Source organism: Dipteris shenzhenensis, chromosome 15 (assembly GCF_047967505.1).
Source record: "Dipteris shenzhenensis isolate YYH24624 ecotype China chromosome 15, Dip_SZ_1.0, whole genome shotgun sequence".
Taxonomy (NCBI): Eukaryota; Viridiplantae; Streptophyta; class Polypodiopsida; order Gleicheniales; family Dipteridaceae; genus Dipteris; species Dipteris shenzhenensis.
In genome coordinates this window covers 44,053,740-44,076,251 of record NC_141610.1, presented here as the reverse complement: position 1 = coordinate 44,076,251, position 22,512 = coordinate 44,053,740, and the positions used below count along the sequence as shown (strand labels likewise).

General features: G+C 43.8%; 1 protein-coding gene across 1 annotated transcript in view; it reads right to left on the bottom strand.

Annotated features, from left to right (window-relative positions):
- Nucleotides 1-1,926: 1,926 nt before the first annotated feature.
- The window catches only part of LOC147893861 (NAD(P)-linked oxidoreductase superfamily protein), a 36,420-nt gene continuing 15,834 nt past the window's right edge, over nt 1,927-22,512 (bottom strand). The window contains exons 5-10 of the mRNA XM_087386379.1: nt 12,089-12,206; nt 3,479-3,614; nt 3,074-3,252; nt 2,698-2,983; nt 2,488-2,558; nt 1,927-2,042 (exon numbers count right to left, since the gene is read on the bottom strand). Coding sequence (XP_087242505.1) covers nt 2,747-2,983; nt 3,074-3,252; nt 3,479-3,614; nt 12,089-12,206 — 670 coding nt within the window. The 3' untranslated portion in view covers nt 1,927-2,042; nt 2,488-2,558; nt 2,698-2,746. The remainder of the gene's footprint in view (nt 2,043-2,487; nt 2,559-2,697; nt 2,984-3,073; nt 3,253-3,478; nt 3,615-12,088; nt 12,207-22,512) is intronic.

The following is a 22,512-nucleotide window of genomic DNA, read 5'->3' as shown; positions in this document are numbered from 1 at the left end:
ATAGGGCTTTGAACATGTTGCAGTATAGTGCCACATCAGCGTATCTATCACATAGCAACACACACAATCAACATTGCTATGTCATCATTTGCCCACATGTGCCAACTAAGCACAAAGTGCCACAAAAGCACGCTTTTGTAAGCAATATGTAAACACAAGGCCACAACATCATTTTCGACCACGCTCTTAGACAATGTTTGATAAAATTTCACATGGCCAGATCCTTAAGGAATTTTGCAGAATTGTAAAAAGAAAAAATGCCCTATAGATCATGGTTGATGATCAAAAGAAACTTGAACAAGCCAAAGTGTGGAATGAAGAGAGTGTACAATTTCTATGGGCTTAAAAAATCTGTATGGGCAAAATAAAAAATGATATGGAAAATTTTGACTCATTAGTAAATTTGATCAAGGCTTGAAACACAATCATGCACAGATTGCAATGTAATTGCGCTTGTGGTTTTTTTCACGGATTGAAACCTTGAGGGGCTTTGAAAACCTGGCATTCTACACCTACTTGACATAGTCCATTTGTACATGATAAAATCATCGATGAGCTTCGGAACCCAAATCTATAGTGCTAATCTCAGCCCTGTTATAAGTGTCTTCAACTCAATCATGCTGTTAGTGTAGCCTCGACTAGGTAGGATCCATCTATTTTGCCCAAGACTTTGGTTTCATATGAACACTCACATTCTGCATGCAAAATAAAAATGATAAGATGAAAAGGCACACTGCATGAAGTCAAAATGTAAGACAAAAATAAAAGATAAGCAGCAACTATATACAATTTTGTTGGAGAGGTGGTCTTGAACATGTTTGGGAGTTCAAGCCCCAGGGGCAGCCAGGGCCTTATCTTGGTCACCTTGTATTGGGGTGTTGTTGGCGCTTTTAATTTTAGTATTTTTTATAAGAAAATGAAAACAAAATAGTCACGTGGACCATACCATCGGGATGGGTCACACTCATGACACACACTTACATTGCCACTTGGTATTAATTGAGCAAACATTGGTTACCTTTGTCATGAGTGGGAGTTGAACAGCAGTACCCCTAATCACTAGCAAAAAGAATATTAAAAGCCAATCTTGCCAATCATTCTATTTATAAAGATTCGGCGCTACTGATTGAGACCAGCACATACAGACCCACACGTTTTAGCCGCTTGGTCAAGAAGTCACGAGTATGCCCTTTCGTGCCACCAGCAGTTTGTTGATCACTATGCTCAAATGGCGAATTTCAAACTAAGGTCAAGGTTCAGATTGCATATGCTCAATACTTGAATCTTTCATCGACTAAATTCTCTCAAAGTTTCCTCAGCCCCCTTTGCATCTTATGCTTTATGGCACTCTCCCTTCCGCTTGAATCTTGCGTTTATCATGATGGCAAAGACTTTCGCATTCAATTGAGATCCTCAAAACTAATCCAACATATGCAGTTACAACTGGTGACGACAACTCTGTCCAAAGCATTGGACTCCCTTGATAAATACATCAGTAATCTTTTGAGAAGAAAACGATAACTTAGGCCCTTACATTTTGCAGGGTCACTCAAATTTTGGATACCAAGTTCCCATTTTCAAGACTCTTGAAAGCACCTGCTTTTCGTTCAAATTATTTTACCTTAAGGTAGTGTTGAGTAGAAGAATGCTTAACTTGGAATGTGCATCCATGCGCTGAAGGACTCTCTCCATATGTAAATAAGTCCCACATTTTTCAAGTATTTTTCCTAATATTGATAGGTGACTGTAATACACGCTTGTTCCTGGAGCAGTTCTCTCCGTTCAAAATTAAAGATGATAAACAAATGAGCAAACCATGCCTTTTAAAATAAAAGCATTACTACAAAGAAGATCACAATGGCCCTCTCCCAGGGCAACTTCCCACCAAAGAATAGACAAAAACTACCCTGGGTTCACACTTCCCATTTAAGTTTTGTTTGTGGCATGGTATATTCTATAAGGGGGCATCAGAGCATAGCTACATACGTTCCCTTTTTGGTATAGAGCTCAGCTCACCTCTGACAAGAATGCTCCGCAAGTGCCTGCAAACAGATGTAAACAAGAAGGCTGAGCTCTTTACATACATGCCAAATGTTCCAAACATTCTCATTTCCACCGGTCTTCAGCCCTGTTTTTCCACTAGAGCAACAGAGCAGGCAGATCTACAAATTACAATCTCAGAAAGTTTGATGTAAATTTTGAGTGACTCAGCATGCAGAACCTGAGATATCTCCTTACAATAGTACGGTTATCTAACCAAAGTATTGCTGACCCATTCGGTAAGTGTTACATAACATTTCTGTCTGGAATATGAGTATGAATGTTTAAAGCAGAAAACTAGGAGTGCCTTGGATGGCTAACACTAAAAAACTAGACAAAAATTACCAAGTGCACAATTGTGAGAAAATTGAAACTAGAGGTTGAAAGGAATAATAAAAAACAAGTAGTTATGCCAAAGAACAAATGAAAATATGACAGAGTCATCACCTTATTCTCCTGGAGCTGCTCATATTGGTAAACGACATTGACCAATCACTATTCTGCAAAAGGTGCAAATCCTGCAAGTCCAATGGTCTCATTTTCCTATATTTTCATGACTGGTTTTAAAATGCTTACAAACTAAAGAGGAAAATTTCAAGGATGCAAACATCAAGTGCTATATCTACATAGCTTTGGCTGAGAGGTTTAATGACTGACCATTTTGAAGGAGAAAACAGCTGTCCAATAGGCATAAAAAACAATCCAATCAAATCATGGCTGGATCTTTGTACTGAGTAAAAATCTCTTCAATACCAGACATTATTTCAGGAGAAAGGGGCCTGTTCATAGTGAAGGCAGATATATTTTCCTTGAGTTGCTCCAGTGAAGTTGCACCAATAATGGAACTTGTTACAAAGGGCCTATCCCTAGCAAATCCTAGTGCAAGCTGTGTTGGAGTAAGGCCATGTTTGTGAGCCAGCTCCGAGTATTTCTTGACAGCTTCCTGTGATCATTTTTAGAAAACAAATAAATGAAGCATTCTAGGAGATACAATTTCATAGATGCACTCAAGGCTCGGAATGACAGGACTTACACTTGCTTGGGATTTCAAATATCGTCCCATATACCCTGGAAACAACCATAGTCGTCCCTTCTTCGCTGCTGGATTATCAGGGATCAGATACTTTCCAGAAAGTACACCTCCAGCTAAAGGGGAGTAGGCCAAAAGGCCCACATTGCATTGTCGAGGATCACAAACTTCTACCAAATTAACTGGAAACAAGGCAAATCAATTCAGATGAGGAAGAATTGAGGAGAAGGTAGATACTCCAGTCACAAAACCGCTCATTTGGTCTACACTTGGGTTGGGACAGTTTATAAAATTTTGTTATTCGACAATTCACACAACCAAAGAAAATGATGGGCTGATCTAGCTTGGCTACTTCCTACTTGAAAAGCCTCTGAAAGTTGACAAGTGACGAGAAATGACGGTATATACCTTCATATGGACAGCGTACAAGAAGGCTGTAACTGTTCTGTATACTGACAATTTTGGGAAGCCCCAATGTTTTTGCTGTGTGCACAAATTCCATCACACCGTAAGGCGTTTCGTTAGAGACACCAATGTATCGCACCTGAAAAATTTTGGACAACAATTGATTGCCTTTTCATGAAGCTCCAAGGAAATGCTGCATACATTCTGGTATAGGCCTTTCAAAGAAAGGAACCCACATGTGGGACAGCAAAGTTTCAGTAAATTCCCACAAACAAAAGAAACATAAAGGCTCCACGTCAATTGCAAGATGTATAAGGTCTAAACCATTTGGTTAAAGAACTACTTTAAAGCAAATACATTATCTCAACCACAAGATCTTGTATACACATACGACTATACACATACGACCACTACTATACTTTTTTGTGCAGATGCTCATACTGTTGCTGGAAAACCAAGAAATATTAGTTTGAGTAAGTGCTATTGTGAATGAAGTTCTTTATCATTATAGCCTGATTCTATAATGTTATAGATTGGCGAAATCCATGCAAGTTTGTTTACAAAAGGTAGATGAGAAAGATATATAAGCACCAATTAAAAGCTCATGACTATACCAAAATATAGCCTTACAAGATATACATACATGGTGTGCCGGTTCAAATCCCTTATACCCAAATGTAGTGCCCACACGTAAAGCTTCAATTATGACTTTGATGCTCTAGATACAGAATAGAACCATAAAGGCATGTTCACCTTAAGCTCATAAGAGTGTACATTGGCAATAAAGACATAAAGTTCACTCATCCCAATACTGCCAATTGCACAATTATGTGGTGTATCTAAGATAACAAATGAGGAAACGTCTAAGCTTGTGCTCATAAATCATACCTAACCTTAACCCATAAGCTAGAATCATCCTTAACTAAAAAGCATTCCAAGACAAAAACCTGCACAACAACATATATCAGCATGCACTAAGCAAAGGAGATAAGGACTTGCCACCCCAGCCAGATGCTTCGGACACCTCAAGCCTTAGATCCACACCAGCCTAGAGCAAGGCATCCTGACCACACCCATATAGGCAATTGCTTGTGAGATTGATGTCATCAAGATCCTTGCTCTCCAGTAGGCATTGGCATTTGCAAGAGAGAGACAGAGACACTACCCTAACCATAGATACCAACTAAGTCTCAACTCTCAACTAACATGTATATGCCTATGCATGCTGGCACTAGAACATTGTACTAGCTCATTGCTCCAATTTGGACAATCCTCTATACTAGCTGATTGCTCCAATTTGGACAATCCTGACTGTCATACTCTGAGAGCTTTAGAAGAATTATGTAGACCTCATCGATTGCCCAACCAGGCTCCCAACATAAGCATCATCTTGCCTTTTATGTTATGCTCAAGCCGAGATAACATGACCTCGGAAAGGTCGGTGGAAAGTTTCCTATAGAGGACCAACTTTCGTCTTATATTTCATTGCACTTCAAGCATATGGTTAAAGGAATCAATGTCATGGTCCTTGGTGAGGGCGAATTGACACTAACTAGATGATTCTAAAGGTCAGGGGTCTAGCGGCATAAAATTTTGTAATTGCCAAGGGGCAAATGAAATATAATGGTACTGCTAGAGAGGGGTAAATGGTGCACCAAGGATGGACCCTAGAATCATGGCATGTCGCAAGTAGAATCATCTAGGGATCTGTGGGATTTGTGTACAGCATGCAGGTGAAACACATGTGAGAAATGATGAAAAGAATCTTGTTATCACAGAGGTTGGCTAGCGAGTGTCATCGCCCGTGAATTGTGAAGAATCGTTACATTTGTGTGCTTCATTTTGCCTATAGATCAAAGAGCATCGGACTCAACGGCTTCATTTCAGAGGCACCATATTAAGTCCCTAAAAATTAGAATGGATGGGCTGAGCTCCCAACTGCCCCAATGTGCCACCTTTCCACTAATAGAGGATCATCATTGTAACCTCCAAGGCGAGAGGGTAAGCCTCTAAAACATCCAAGTAATACCAAGGACCCAAGCACCCAACTTGTCGGGGGAGGCTATAGTGGGTGGGGCTTGGGGGTCCACATCTTGGAAAGGGGAGGACGTCACCAAGGCAAGTGTTACACTACAGAGTCTAAGCTAGAGGGGGCTGTAAAGGAAGTTTGCATAGGGGATGGCTGAGAGGAGGGGATTGGTGGGCAGATTGACTCAACGTTGAGGAAAGGGCTGGTAACCAAGGTGATGACAAAAGGGTGGGCAACGTTGAGGAGGCAACGTTGAGGAGGGGGAGGAGGGGGCGGTAGGGTGGGGGGCTGAAAGTGCTCTAGGGGAGAGGAGCAAGATGGATCAAGAGGGCTTGGGGGCGCGTTGTGGGGGTTTGGAGGGGGAGGGGAGGATCCTCGAACTCCTATGCAATGTGCACACCTATAGCCTTTGGGGGAATAAAAGCTGTCTCATGCACTAAGGCATCAAGAGGCAACGAATCCACCTTTGTGTTTCGAGAGGTAAAGCTCTCTAGGGATGCCTCCACCTACTATTCTGGGCATAGTGTAGCAAGAGTCTCTTTAGTAGCTGACATCTAGCTCTGCCTCTTCCACAATTCTTTGCTATAAACCTGTCCTTTTCTTTGCCTCCACCCTAGTCCAAACCCGGGCTCTGGGAGCTGTTGTAGGACTTGGGACTTGGTCAGCAACTTTTGGGGCTATCATGGTCACCCCCCCACCTATGAGCCCAGAAGAACATGGGGGAGGTGTACTAGCACAAAGAAAGGGATCTGAGAGAAGCTGCCACATAGACAGATCTAGAGAAAAGGGAGGGCTGCCATATGGGCAGCATGCAGGCTCCCATGTGGGCAGCAAAAACAGGCTACTGTTAGTGGACAGCACTAGGTAGCTGCTATGATGAGAAGAAGGTCCTATAGATAAGGCAGGAAGGTACAGCAACCAGGGCCGGCAGCAAAGACCGCATAAAGGCAGGCCTTATAGGCCTGCAGACAGGACGGCAGCAGAAAGAAAGAAAGTCTGTCAATGTCCACAGGAAACCAACAGGTCTATGGGACAGCAAAGCAGTTAATACATCTGTTCAGGGATGCCACAAGGCACCTTGATGAGGGCCACGCCCTTGTGATATGCTGGCCCATTTTCCATCCTTCCTAGCAGCCTTAATTCCGTTGCCTTTTGGTTTAGCTGAGCTCATGTGAGTTCTTCAGCTATCCATATCTTGGTCCTTTTCAGCTTGTAGGATTGGTGAAGAAGCTTCATTCGGTTATCCCGTGTGCTAAGTGTACTTAGGGCATGTCCTCTAGAGTGGCGGATATTAGTTGTGAAATTTGATCCGTCTTCGTCTTCTTCCGGCCATTCAATGTTAGGAGTGGCTGCCTTCATTTGTACTAGAGCCTCAATGTACATATCCTCCTCGTTGAAACAGGCTTTATGAAGGCCTCCTATCCTGATCTTCAATGCATTGCCGTCATGGATTCGTGCTCCTTAATCTCAGCCTGAATGTCAGTTTTATTTACCTTTGTGTAAACCACTACAATTACTTCGTTCTGCATTGTTTGCAGTTCTGTTTGAGCAAGCTCCTTGATTGTAGAGACCAAGAGAGGCCTTATCCTTCAGGGACCTGGCTTGGGAGCCATGATGGGCTGGTTAAGGGGCCCCCTGTTGGTATGTCTTTGCATAGGGAGAGGGTGTAGTGGTAGCTACTGTAGAGTATAGAAATTTTCTAGCTGGGGTCAAGGTTGCAGGATATTTAAGGAGCTTGTCTCCTCCATTTGGGCCATTACACCTGACTGCACCCCCTGCCTAAGGCTAATCCCTGAGTATGGGCTTGGGTTCATCCCACCTCCGGGGAGAGCCGTTGCAGATTGGGCTGGGCTGGGTGGAGTGGAGAAGCAAGTTCGGCTGAGAGGGCTGGGCTGAGGGGAGAGAAATGGGAGGGCTGGCCTGAGGGGAGAGAAATGGGCTGAGCTAGGCTAGGCTGAGTGGAGAGGAGCTGAGCCGAGAGAGGGGAGTGGACAAAAGCTTAGACAATCTGGCAATCAAATGGGGGGAAGGACAATCAGATGATCAAACGATCAGAGCGAAGTGCAACAAGTCTAGGCAGGACCAGCACTGGTTGGGGCAGTGTCAAAACAGGTCAGAGTAGTGACTGGTTGTCATGTGGCAGTCAGACGACTCAAAATGGCCAACATCTGGGATGGAGGACTGGTATGCTAGTTGTTAGTACTTAGCCCTGGTATGAACCTTGCAGGTCGGGTCAACTCTATGAGTTGACTTCTTGGGTCAACCATATGGTTGACTTGGGGGCCATATAGGCAACCCTTTGTTTTTCCTCTTATCCATTTGAGCAGTAGTACGTTTTGCTCCAACTTGTTGTTTGTTTCCCGCACTCCAACTCCATTCCATTGCAGCAAACCCCTAGTATGAGCCTTGTAGGTCGTAGACTCTATGAGTTGACTTCTCTGGTCAACCATATGGTTGACTTGGCAGCCATAGAGGCCACCCTTTGTATTTTCCTCTTATCCATTTGAGCAGCACTACGTTTTGCTCCGCTTGTTGTTAGCTTCTCGTACTCCACTTCTATTCCATTGCACCCAACAATGGTATCAGAGCAGGTTCTCTTGCTCCTACCTGCCTTTCCTCGTGCTCTCCCATTGCTCCTACCTGCCATTTTGCTCCAACTCAGTCCGGTGCCTCATTTCATCGCCAAAAACCTGTTGTTTGAGCAGAAAAACAGTCCATCATTATTTTTTGACTTTTTGAGAACCAATTTCAATGCTTTTTCACATTTCTGAGCTGTCCGCATACAAACGACCCTGTCCCGCACCATATGGGCCGGAAAAAATTTGTCCATATAGTTGTACAAACGTTCGTACGGCCCTACGGAGTTGTACGGACGTCTGTATGGCCATACAGACCTGTATGGGCAGGTGCGCGATGCTGCCAGGAATACGTACGACTTTTCAGAAGTTGATTTCAAACATTTTTAAGCTATTTTTGAGGTTTTTGCTCAGATCTAGACTCTTTTCAGTCATTTGGGCCTTCCTCCAGGTGCTCCAACCTGTTCTAGCACCATTTGGCTGAGATTCTCTCCCTCTCGACTCAAATCTACCTAGTATAGCTGGAGTTGAACCTTTTCACCCTCTTGAATGTCATGTTTGCACACATTGCAGTTACATTGAGGTGATTTTGCTCTAGCGATTGGGGCTTTTGTGTCACATTTGCAGATTTTGCAGTGACATTCGCTCCTTTTGATCACATTTTGGGGCTTTTACAGTATTTGCCCTATTTTGACTTCATTTCCACTTCGACACTGGGGATTTTGGATCTATTGCTAACAAATTGTGAGATATTTTTAGATTTGCACGTTATTTTGTCAATTTGACAATTTTGCCCTTTCAGAAATTGACATGCAGGAACATTGACATTGGCTTGGAATTGCAGCACATTGAATCACATTTACAGCTTGCAGCACAATTCGGAGCTTTTCCCACTTTGCTCTCTTTTTTGGCATATTTGCCCTCTCAGATTTTGGGGCTTCTGCCAGGTAGTGACATTTGCTTTATTCACCTCAATTTGGGTATATTATGCATTTGCCCCTTGGTTTTGGCTTGTCGTCTTGTCAGATTTGAGGCAGCCTCCATCTAGGACATTTATAGCTCAATTGATCATTGGATACATTTGCAAACAATTGCCCCTTTTTTTGGGCTGATATTTTTGCAGGACAGCTATCTTTGGCAGGGGGGTCCTTTGACCGGACAGATATTGTTTTGCGGGTCATATTTTGGGGACCGCATGAGCATTAAGCTCCTTGTTTGAGCAGTCAATTTTTGGTTGGTCATTGCCTAACATTTGCTGTCATTTTTGGACAGCCAGCTCATTTTGCAGTGAAAGCCTTGAGGCTACTCTTGAGCGCACATTTTTCCTTAGGAGATTTATTTTTGCATGGGAAGCAACGGTTGGATGGGTATGTTCTCAGCTGAGGACAAGCTCGATGGACCCAATTATCCCATGTGGTCATACATGGTGACACATTTGCTGGTTGCCAAAAAATTTTGGGGTATTGTCTCAGGATCGGATCTTCGACCTTCCTCTATGGCATCCACTTCTACTACTACTACAGCTGGTGCAACTGCTACAGCCACTTCTGGATCTACTACCACCGTTGGTGCAGTTGTTACAGCAACCTTTGGATCTACTACTACTCCAAACACACCTCCTACACCCAAACAGGCCAAATGGGATGGTAGAGATGCCCAAGCACATTCTATCATTGCTTTTTCAGTCAAGAGACATATCATTCCTCACACATCAAAGGCTGTGTGGGACATCTTGGCTCACCTTTACCAGGTTCGCAACAATAAGGCATGTGTTGCTTTCTTACGCAAGCAATTGGAGAATGTCAAAATGGAAGAGGGGGATAACATTATTGCCGGAAGCCAGGACATGACATTTTTGAAAGTCGCAAGCGCATCGCTCCTGAAAAGAAAAAGCAGCAAAAGGGACTTGCTGTCACTACTACTGCTGCTGCCCTAGATCATGGTCATGAGGTGGCAAACATTGCTCACCATGAGTGGGCTTTCGCAATGACATGCCAATACCATCCAGAGAAGCATGCTACAGCCTTGTCTGTCTTAGATTCTAAGTCAGATTGGTGCTTCAACAGTGGTGCTTCCAAGCACATCACTTCTTGCAAATCACTCTTTCAGACATTGGGGGCTGCTCCACATGGTGGCACAGTGACATGTGCCAACAATGCATCATATCCCGTGAAAGGGATTGGCCAGGTCGAGGTCACTTCAATTTCAGATGATACAATCACACTCATGGACGTTTTGTTTGTCCCAGATATCAAGAAGAACCTCATCTCCATTGCAGCCATGGCTTTCGGGTTCTCTTTGATGGTTATCGATGTGCCATGTATGACAACCAGTACAATGACATCGTAGTACTTACTGGGTCACTTTCTTATGGGCTATATCATCTTGATGTTTATGACAACCAGCCTGCTATAGAGGCAAATTTGGTGGCTGAATCTATAATTTCAGATTCCCACTTATGGCCTGCGAGGTTGGGTCACCTCAACTACAGAAGCTTGGTTGAAATGCATTCACAAAACATTGTGGTTGCTCTCCCACCCATGCATGCATCAGTTAAAAATGTCATATGATCTCTATCCCCACCTCCCAAGTATAGATTTTAACACAAATGAACCATAGCATCCCTCTTTGTACTTATAGCTGTGTGGGGAGTGTGGACACAAGAGAGATAGATGTTTTGATGTTGAACTTCAGGTGATACGTCTCCGTGCTAAGGTTCAAAAGGCTTTGAAAGTGATTGCTCTTAGGAAGAAGAATGCCAGTCAGATGCAGGGTAAGTTTTCTTCAGTAGAGTGATTATTTTGTTTTCTTCCTAGAAGAGGTTGGGTGGTATTTCTGGTTGGAAGTGTGTTTGAGATAAGTTAGTCAAGAGGAGAGATGGCTCATGAATTTCGTCGATTTCACAGGTTGCCCGATGAAGACCCTGAGAGGTTTTTAGAGTGCTTGGAGTTCATAGCTGTTATTAAAGACAGGAATGCTCCAGAAGTCATTCTATCCTTTTGTCTGTTGGGAGAAGCGAGAACTTGGTTGCAGACTTTCTCTACAAGGATGCGTGATGATCAGGGTGCTCACAGAAACCCGACTTATCCAGAGGTGAGGATAGCTTTTTTGGACAGCTTTTGATAAGGGAAAAACAAGGAAAAGTCAAACTTGATATGCTGGACTCAACCACTAAACAGCATAAGCAGTAGGGAAAAAGGCCAGAGAGGAACGAGTGAGGAGGGGTGATTCAAAGATGAGGTAAGCATGAAGTCATCACTGCCCAGGATGTGGGGCAGGCAAGAACCTTGATATCAGTGGCTAAGGACTAAGTTGTACCAAGTGATGGTGCCTGAGAAAATGACGTGTGGGGATGTTGCTAGTCACTGTGGAAGTGTCTTAGATTACTTAAACTGCAAGGGATATTGAAATGTTTTATGAGACACCCTTTTTGGTCTAAAGAAGCAGAGCAAGTAGATGTCTGAAAGCACACACAGACAAGAAAGGTGCACAAATTCTAATGACTATCAGTTTTGGCTCGATGTAGGCTCAGGGTTACATTTTCTGTGAACCGAAGAACTCAGATACAAAAGGCTGTGTTTGTGTATGCATTCTATGCTGGTGCCAGACCTCTAGAGATGATCTTTAATGGATCTACCTGTGTTATTTGCAAATGTCTTTTTGATTTTGAGCTGCTCTATTTCTCTTTCACTGACATTATTGTCGATTGATGCAAGAGGTTGTTTTCTTCAATCTTATATCTGGATAAAATACTCAAAATTATATTTTGTACTGAAAGAAAAAAAACAATTTAGCAGCTCTTTGTTACCATGTGATGCTAGTGAGCAAGGAAAATACTTTCACTGTCAAAAAGATTCAGCCCTAAGTTGAAGCCTTGAATTAAGCGTTGATCTGAAATCTACACTATGAATCAACAGTGTTGGGTAAGATTGGCTTTTATTGTCACGAGTAGACTTTCACAATGCCTCCATAATGACATCTTTTTACTTCAACTTGAGTACTACATACCTTGCCTTCCTTGATTACATCTTGCAAGGCTTGCAGTTGCTCCAAAAAAGGGACACTTTCCCTCCATTTTGAAGCATCATACACATACTCCCCAAAGAGTGGAACATATCGATCAGGCCTAAAATTGGATCAGATTAGAATTATGCTTTGATTGACACCACCATTAAGTGCTCAAAAGAGTTAAATATATGATCTGTTTCAGGTCTGAATACTCGGTCTTGAAATCAATTTCTTAAACTGAACATTCTGCGTAGCATGGGTGCTTGTGGATATGCGAGCAAGTTGCAATGCATTGTCAAACCAATATTCCTTGGCCATGCACAAGTGGGGATCTCAAAGCAAGAAAAAACAGTGGGGGGAGATGGGCAAGGTAAAATAAACAGAAAATCTACTCGTTTTGAATGAAAAGTGCCTGATTGTACGTGCAACCATGGTGTGTGTGTGTGATACACAATAAGCACAAATAAAATGTGCATCCAATCCTTACTGAACACAATTACACTGGGACATGAAGGAAGTGCCTCTAATTATAACAATTTAATAAAAATGGACCCTACCTTGGTCTACTTAAGAACCCCATATTCATAGTCACCTATTTATCTTATTAAAGGCTAGCCGCATCTTCATGCTCCCCTTCTGAGTCTTTACTACCAAGAAACTTGTACAGTCTCTCCAAGCAACTATGCCAATGGCACTACTATCTTAATTTTGCTAGAACTGTGCTGTCCAAACTCGGTCACTAATTTGCTTTCCTTTATCAAGGGATCACAAGCCTTGCCTGTCAATTTGTCTTGGCTAGGTCTACATGTGCATCCCAACCCATTCCTTTGCAAGGTTAGCCTGGTATACCTTCCTATTGGATTGGGTTGATTGAACTAATACACCATATCTTCTACGATAAAACGGCAACATAAAAGTTTCTTCAAAATCCATGGATCTTTCATCATGGTGCAATAAACCTAGCAATCCTTTCAGCACTTCATCCTTAGTCTCTATTTCCAGGTTGGAACTAAAAAATGCTTTGACAATATCAAACAAAGATATGTAATGCCCAAGAACTGTCTATCCACCTTCAACTCTTGCCAGGTGTTCTTTACACATGCAGGTCTTGCCTTCGTTCCTCTTGCAACACCAGCACCTTAGGCTCATTAAAATGATTCTAGACTTTGAACTCTCTATCAATAACATATTTTAACATACTCTGTACTTGGCCTTGCAGGATCAGCATACATAAGCTGAATGATTCAATGGACTTAAGCAAGCTACATATGGCATGAATAGGCCATGCAAGGTTTTCCTCCATACAGTGTTCATTTCAATTTTCAATACCAGCTTCCTTTCATTTGCAATGCTCGCTTGATTGACCATCATCAAAATGAGATCACCTGCTGCCCAATGGGCAATGATGCTTGAAATACAAGGAACATGGCACTAGCTCTCCACCAATGCCATCATAGTGGGAAGAAGCTTGACATATTGGTGACATCATCACTATTCTTTCCAAGCAAAATTGCAACTATTTGAGAATTTCTCTTACTAAATGTGAATGAGTGATCAAGAAAAGGGATTTAGGTAAGACAAGCATGGGATGGACATATGGAATGGTCACCTCCCCATCTGTAAGCCCCCAAATGAGGAGAGCATGGGGGAGGGAGACCTAGGGCAAGGTGCGCCCAGAGAAAGGGGACAGGCACTGTACGGATCAGTACAGGCTGCTGCAGGGCAGTGTACGGAAGCTGTTCAAGGTGCGCCAAGGTCCAGACAAGGGCTGAACAGAGGCGGAACAGTAGCAGCATGGAGTTGCACTGTTGCAGCAGGTATTGGGCAGGTCTATGTCCTGCAAGCAGGGCTGGCAGGTGGCGGGGTAGGCAGTCCAAAGGGGCTGGGCCCTGCATGGAACAAAGGGCCAGCAAAGGGCCCTAAATAGGGCTGGATAGGCAGCCAACCAGCCAACCAACTGGTCGGTTGGTTAGGGCTGCTACAGACCAGCCAGTCGGCCCAATTAGGGCTGGCTGGTCGGTTGATTCAAGGGGGCCTTGAGCCCTATAAAAGGAGAGCCCTGGGCCTCATTTCACATCCAACATTCAGCAAGAAAAGGAGCAGACAGGAGCAGCCAGAAGCCACTCCCTTGGGCCTCACACTGGGGGTGAAGGAGAGTGGAAGGTGTGCTGCAGACTGAGTTCCCTAGAGGCTGGACCTTGGCTGTCTTCTAGGGCAGCAAGGTGTTGTGATCATCATATTCTCTGGAGCAGCGAACCACCAGCAGATTGAAGCAGCAGGAGGACCTTCCTTGGGCCTACATCCACGACGTGAAGGAGGCACATAGAAGCTGCAGACAAAGCTGAGAAAGGGCTGCCTACCTAGGCTGATCTACAGGCAGTAAGGTAGAGAGAACCATTCTGGACGGAAAGTCTACAGACGCTCGAGGTGGAGCACCCGGGCTCGAGTCTAGAGATAGCCAGCAGATAGGAGAAGTACCTTGTGGTAAGATCAGAGGACCACACCATTGGTGGGACTCTGGATCTCTCTCTTTTGTATTGTGTCCATAGCTTTGGACGGAAATATATTATTTTGGTGGTTTCTCTATCTGGTTGGTTCATTGTCTATTGATGAGTCTGCACATCTATTTTACACACATAAGTTAAGAAGTTTGTGATTCCACACCCCACACCACACTGTGTGAGCTCCTGGGCTATTCTATCAGTCTTCCGCTATGCGTACCCTCTATTGGGTCATTTCTAACAGGCTCATGTAGACACAAGCTTGTTCCAATGTTTGCTGAAAAATATAAACCTTAATGGCTTGCCACAATAGATTGTCATTAATAGAGATCTTGGGCAAATGGTCTATTAAGATGCTTCTCTTTCTCCCCCTTTAAAAAAATCTTGCAACTTCTCTATCAAATCAAGAACCATAGATTTGTGCCCTTGCAGTCAAGAAGTAGGCTGAAGATATCTTTTGTTGCTTCTCAAAAAAGAGCAACCAGTGATTGCTGAGATGAGACATTCTTAGAGATCAAGAATATTTGAGAGATATTCTAACAATTATCTTGGTTTAGGAAAAAACTTTGCAAGTAATCCTCATATATTCCAATCAATTTGGCTTAAGTTTCCCCTCTAACAATGTAATATCCTGAGCAACAAGTCAAGCTTAATGCATCTTATCATACAGTACTACATCATGAGATCGTTATAGGCATTAAAGGAGATTCTAATCAAGACACGCTATAGCCCTTACTCTCTTTTTTTCAACTCCTATTTTCATTTTATACGAGGACGACACACGGAACGGAGGTACTCACTGAGAGGGGGAGAGAGTAGTGGAAGAGAGCAAGAGAGTGAGAGTGAGAGAGAGTAACACTCTAGTGCGGGTGTGAAGAATGATGAGCCACACCACAAACTCATTTGTGTTTTATTAGGATTAGGTTTACCCTATGACTGTCTTAAGACAGTCATAGGTGTCCTATCTTTTAATGAAGGGTTGGCAATGTGCCTTTACCCCAACAACCTCCCACCTAAAGGCCAATGTGCCTAAAGGGGAGAAAAGAATAAAAATTACAGCAATATACAGTTACTGTATACAAGACCATAAAGTAAGAATGGTCTCATCCTAATCCCATGATGTGGCGGCAATGTGCAAACCGCTCTGTAGGCAAGCTCTTAGTGAGCAAATCTGCAGGATTATCATCAGTATGCACTTTCACAAGCTCAAGTCGCTTGTCTTCCAGTACCTCCCTGATGAAATGATATTTCACTTCTATGTGCTTGGTCTTCTGATGAAAGACCGGATTCTTTGCCAACATGATAGCACTCTGACTATCACAATGCAAAACTGGCATATCTCCTGTAATGCCCAAATCTCCCACCAGCCGAGTAAGCCATATTGCTTCCTTGCAAGCCTCAGTGGCTGCAACATATTCAGCATCTGTGGTTGACAGTGCAACGCATTTCTGCAACCGAGACACCCATGATATAGCACATCCTGCAAATGTGAAAATATAACCGGTAGTAGACTTCCGGTTATCTGCATTCCCTGCATAGTCTGAATCTGTAAAACCATGCACCAATGCATCCTGCCTACCATAGCATATGCACAAGTCTTTGGTACCTTTGAGATACCTCAAGACACCTTTCACTGCTTCCCAATGCCGCTTGCCTGGATTTGCCATATACCTGCTGATGACTCCCACCGCAAAAGCAATATCCGGACGAGTGGCAACCATGGCATACATCAAAGATCCAACTGCAGATGCATACGGAACCTTGGCCATTTCAGCCTTATCATCATCTGATCTGGGGCTGTCCTTACTGCTGAGTTTTAAATGTGGAGGCAACGGGGTACTAATGGACTTCCCCCCCTCCATTTTAAACCTCTGCAGTACTTTGTCAATATACTCTTTCTGTGACAGAAACAAAAGTCCCTTGGACCTATCACGAGTAATACGCATGCCAAGAATATGAATTGCATCACCCAAGTCTTTCATGTCAAAAGACTTATGCAGTTGTTTCTTCAAAGCACTAATCTCATGCTAAGATTTACTGGCAATAAGCATGTCATCCACATATAGAATGAGTAGCATCAAACTGCCATCCTTTGCCCGTTTGGTGTACAAGCAATGATCGGTCTCACACCGATGATACCCTTGGGACTGCATGAAGGCATCAAACTTCTTGTACCATTCCCTTGGCGCCTGCTTGAGTCCATACAAGCTCCTCTTGAGCTTACACACAAGCTGTTCTTTCCCTTTAACAGCATATCCCTCTGGCTGACTCATATAGATCTCATCATGAAGATCTCCGTGAAGAAAAGCTGTCTTCACATCCATCTGACATAAATCCATGTCGTCATGAGCAACAAGAGCTAACACTGCTCTCAAAGTAGTCATCTTGACTACAGGGGAAAAGATCTCATCAAAGTCAATGCCCTTTTCCTGCTTAAATCCCTTGGCAACCAATCTGGCCTTATACCGAGGTAAAGCATTTGAATCCACTTTGACTTTGTAAACCCACTTGCATGGCAAAACCTTTCTGCCTGCAGGTAACTGCACCAAGTCCCATGTATCATTCTGAAGTAGGGAGTCCATTTCTGACTGCATGGCTTTCTCCCACTTGTTTTTCTCTGTTCTTCCCATAGCTTCCTTGAAGCTGGAAGGCTCACCACAATCTGTCAGCATGATAAAATCAGCCACATTATTGGCTCCTGGAACAAACCTGGCAGGAGGCCGTTGTGCACGGGTGCTCCTCCTCACAAAATGTTCCGGATTACGCTGCTGTCCAGCCTGTTCTTCATGCATGACGGGTGGCTGTACCACCATATCTGGCTGTTCTACAGCCCCATCTGTTGGCACATCCAATGGTGCATCATTGGCAAAATTATCTGGCTGATTTTCAGCCTGTATACCCTCTTGAACAGGGTGATCTGCAGCAGCCTGCTGCTGCATATAAATGGGCATTCTTTGCTGTCCAATATCATCATAAATAACCCTCCTGTATTCCACAGGTTGCACGGGTTCCTTGTGTACACTATCTTCTTTAAAGATGACATCATTGCTGCGTATAATCTTCCGTTTAACGGGATCCCATAACCTGTACCCCATTTCACCTTCGTCACCATAACCCATAAAGATGCATCTGATAGACTTTGGATCCAGTTTGGTGCGTAGTTCTTTGCGTACATGAGCAAAGCACTCGCAGCCAAATACAGGTAAGTGCTTATATGAGGGTGGCTTGCCAGACCACACCTCCTCTGGCACTTTCAACTCCAAAGCCTTGTTTGGTGACCTGTTAATAATGTGAACTGCTGTTTGCATGGCTTCTGCCCAAAAGCCATGGGGTAATGCAGCATAAGACAACATACATCGAACCTTCTCCTGAATAGTTCGATTCATCCGCTCACTTGCACCATTTTGAGATGCATTATGAGGGGCTGTGTGTTCCTGTTTGATGCCCTTAGCTTGGCAAAACTGCACAAAAGCATGTGACACATACTCACCCCCATTATCGGATCTGAGGCATTTCAGCCTACGACCTGTCCGATTCTCAACTTGAGCGACAAACTTCTTGAAAGCATCTAAGGCATCTCCCTTATGCTTCAAGAAATAGACCCACACCTTACGTGTGGCATCATCAATGAAAGTAATAAAATATTTTGCACCCCCTAGTGATAGCTGTGGCATCTCACACAAATCAGTGTGCACTAGATCAAGTGGTGCTCTATTCTGGGGAGTTTTCCTCTTATGAGGAGTGACAGAGTGCTTGCCAAAAATACAATGATCACAAGTAGGCAAATCTGAAAAAGAGAGAGGCGGCAGATAACCCAAACGTGACAGTTCTTGCATTCCTTTAACAGACATGTGTCCCAACCGGCTATGCCACAATGAAACCTTTGGCAGCTCGGTTATGGCAACAACATGATTACCCACACTGGAAACATAAAGAGGGTACAAGGTATCACTCTTAAAACCCTCAGCCACTACAGTCTGGCCATCAGTAATCACCCATTTGGAATCCCCAAGTGTGGTGTGGTAACCACTGTCATCCAATAAGCCAGTGCTAATCAGATTTTTCTTGATTTGCGGCACATGGCGAACACCATCAAGCATAAATGACTGTCCATCAGGAAATACTATCTGTATACTGCCAATCCCTGCAATCTGACATGCATAGTTGTTCCCAAGATGAACAACTCCATGAGTACCTGTGTAGGAAGTAAACCACTCCCTATGAGGAGTAACATGAAAAGAGGCACCTGAATCCAAGAGCCAGGTGTGCATGTCATGGCCATCAATAACCAAGGCATGTGCTATTACAGCAGAAGAGCATAAAACATCATGTATGTCACTCTCACTGTCCTCTGCTGCAACATTCACTGCATCCAAGTCATCTGCCTTGGCCTTGCCTTTGCCTTTGCTTGCATTTCCTGCATCCTTTGTTTCAGCCTTCTTGGCTTTCTGATCCCGTATGAACTTGAAGCACTTCGACTTCACATGTCCCTTCTTGCCACAATAAAAGCATTCAATGTCCTTTTTGCCACGGGACTGACTGCGGGATTTGGACTTACTAGCAGATCTCCCCTTCTGCTGAGTCCTGCCTCTGTCCTGTACCTGCAAAGCATTTGAAGACTTGCTGCCCGCATTATTCTTCCTGCTCATCTCCTCCATAAGGAGAGAGCTCTCTACATCAGCATAAATAAGAGTGGCATTCGAGTTTGACAGGGTGGTCTTCAAAGTGTCCCAACTCTCGGGGAGGGTACACAGCAAGAAAGTAGCCTTGAACTCCTCATCAAGGTTCAACCCCTGTGCAATCAGCTGTGTAAAGATGGCATTGAACTCACTCAAGTGTGAGGTCATAGCTGTACCTTCCTTCATGCGAAGATCGACCAGCTTTTTCAGCCAATAAACCTTACTGGCTGAGCTCTTTTGGGCATACAATTCTTCTAGTCTTTGCCATAGACCATAAGAGGTCTTTTCAGCCTGTACATTGAACACAAGAGTGTCTGAAATAGTGAGCACGATAGCTGCCCTCGCAGACAAATCAAGCTCTTCCCAGTCATCAGCTGACATGTCCGATGGCTTGACACCCTTCACCCTTATGGGCTTAGCAATCTTCTTTAACAGAAGTACATTCAAGCACTGTTCTGCCCATAATGCATAGTTGTGTGCTCCTTCCAGTTTCTTTATGTTCAGAATTGAAGAATCACTTCCCCGTGATGCCATATCAGATGAGGAAAATACCTGACTCCCTGGAAGTAAAAAAGACTGAATAAAAATTCTGATTTCTCAGAAAAAACCTGCTCTATTCAAGAGCCAGAAGCACTCTCAATGGTGCTGTTTTTACTGTCAGTAAAATCTGCAGCAAAACAGTAAATGACCCTGCAAGTACTGTACCTTCTGACACACTGTTCTGAGCTCAAAGAGGCATAAAAACAGTAATTTCAGACTACTGCAGCTGCTCAACAAGTGCTTAACAGTGCATAATCATCTGACAAAACCACCAACACTGCTGTACACTGTAAACACTGCTGTACTGACTGTACTGATCACTTCTCCCACCTCAGATGAGGTATTGCACTGAGTTAAATTGCAGAAACCACTTGACAAACACCCAAAAAACAGTAAATCACCCTTCAGCCTGTCACAAAACCTGCAACAGTAAATGAGATAAATCCCAAGCAATCACCCTTATACCAAGGGGAGAAAATGCATCTGAAGATCTCTGTCGGTAACCCAAGTGCTATCAAACAAAGTCTGGGCAAAAGCCCCTTGATCTGACACCTGAATCAAGTGGAGAACACCTCAACACTCAGGTAGCATGCAATATGAAAATCTCTCTAACACTTGTACCTGACAATGTGCAATGCATAAACTGCCCCTGTGTACTCAGTAACAACACAAATCACAAAGTACAAACACCAAGAAGAAAATCTTTTGAGCACTGTCAACGATGGGCAGTTAGGGACCGAGTAAACTCGATGCGCCCTGACCAAGCGTGGCTCAACTGAGATTTTCAAAGTGCGTACAAAGAATGTGACCTGCAACAAATGTCACCAAATGCACTGTGGAAACAAAGCAAATGTGTGCTCCCTGGCTACACACTGCCTCAAGGCATATACTGCAAACACATCCAGGCAAAAGCCCTTTGAAATGGTCACCCAAAACTGAGAATTGCACTCAGTAAATGCATAGAAGCTTCTGCAAAACAAGCATCTGACCTTCCTGAAAGACAAGTAACTGTGCAAACACCACCACTGTGATACAAGTCACCTCAAGCGTGAGTGACACGAGAGTATCTACTGTACCTCAACAAATGCACAGTATACAGCTGAAATGCTTCAAGAATGCATCACGAATGCTTCATGTACTGCGTGTACATGCACAAGGCAGAGTGCTTCAGCACTATTCCTCTTCCAACAAAAAAATGTGTGTCTACTGTACTTTTCTGTACCTGCAGAGTAGGCACGCTTCCCCCAAAAGAAAATGTCGAGTCTTTGAAGCAAAGAAAACGAGTCCTGCTGTACTTTACTGTACCTGCAGGTGGGTGAAGGACTGCAGGTGAGTCGTCCGTACAGTTGTACGGCAGTCCGTACGACTGTACGGACAGTCCGTACGGCTGCCGTGGAGTAGCTGCGCCGAGCAGCTATGCAGCTGCCTGATGCAGCTTCGCACTACTGCGTACAGCAACTGCTGTACAGCCACAACCCGACGACGCCCGCGCCCGCGCTGTCGCCCTGCAGCCCGCGCCTTCACCCTACAGCCCGCGCCCGCGATACGCTCTAGCCAGCACCCGTGCTGTCGCCCTAATCTGCTGCGCCGTGCGCACTGATCTGCCGCCCACCGTCGTCCTGCGCAGGTCTGGCCGCGTCAGATCCGTCCGTACAACCGTACGGGCGACGTACGGCCGTGCGGCTCTGTCCGTACGTCCGTACGGAAAGGGTAGGCTAGGGAGAGGAGGCTCTGATACCACTTGAGAGGGGGAGAGAGTGACACTCTAGTGCGGGTGTGAAGAATGATGAGCCACACCACAAACTCATTTGTGTTTTATTAGGATTAGGTTTACCCTATGACTGTCTTAAGACAGTCATAGGTGTCCTATCTTTTAATGAAGGGTTGGCAATGTGCCTTTACCCCAACACTCACATGCACGAAAGTTTAAAAATATGTGTAGAGTGTTAAATTTTTAAGGCTTCTAGCTGGCAGAGCCTGAAGCCAAAGGGCCTTGTGCTTAATCCTTAAAGCTCTACGGGCTCAAGGGTAGGCAAATGGCAAGCAAGGCAAGGAGATAGAAGCTCTAATGATGCAACAAGGCAATCAAAACTACCAAGATCAAGGTGTGCACACAAATCAGTATCAAATTCTAGCTTTAAACAGTGGACATCTCTTAAAAATTGGCATTTGGTTTCATTGGTGAAAATGAACTTACAAGAAATGACGCCGCTCTATGAAACATTGTCCTAAACTTAAGAAGATTGTGTTCTTTTAATCTATGTAGTGACAACAAAGACTTTTGACAATGCTTCCATTATGCTTTCTTTTTCACAAGTTCAAAACAAAACAGCCACCTAAAGTCCCTTATGACAACCATGATGCTAGTCAAAAGAAGTGTATAATGGTTAGGGCATCAAACTTGCTTTGCATAATGCGAAGATTAGCATTTCTAATGTAGATGCCAATACTGATGCTTGCATGATTCTACCTTTCAACGGAATTATGGATGGTTCCAATAATTAGCCATCATGATTTGCATTATTTTAATCCAATATGCGATACATACACACACACACACACATATATATGTATATAGATAGAGAGAGAAATGTGGTGTGTGCGTGTGTGTGTGTGCGCGCGAAGTGGTGGAGGAAAAGATTACAGCAACTTTGAACCTATAAAATACCGCTTCGGCAACAAGTTTTCTTTTGGCGAGTTCTTT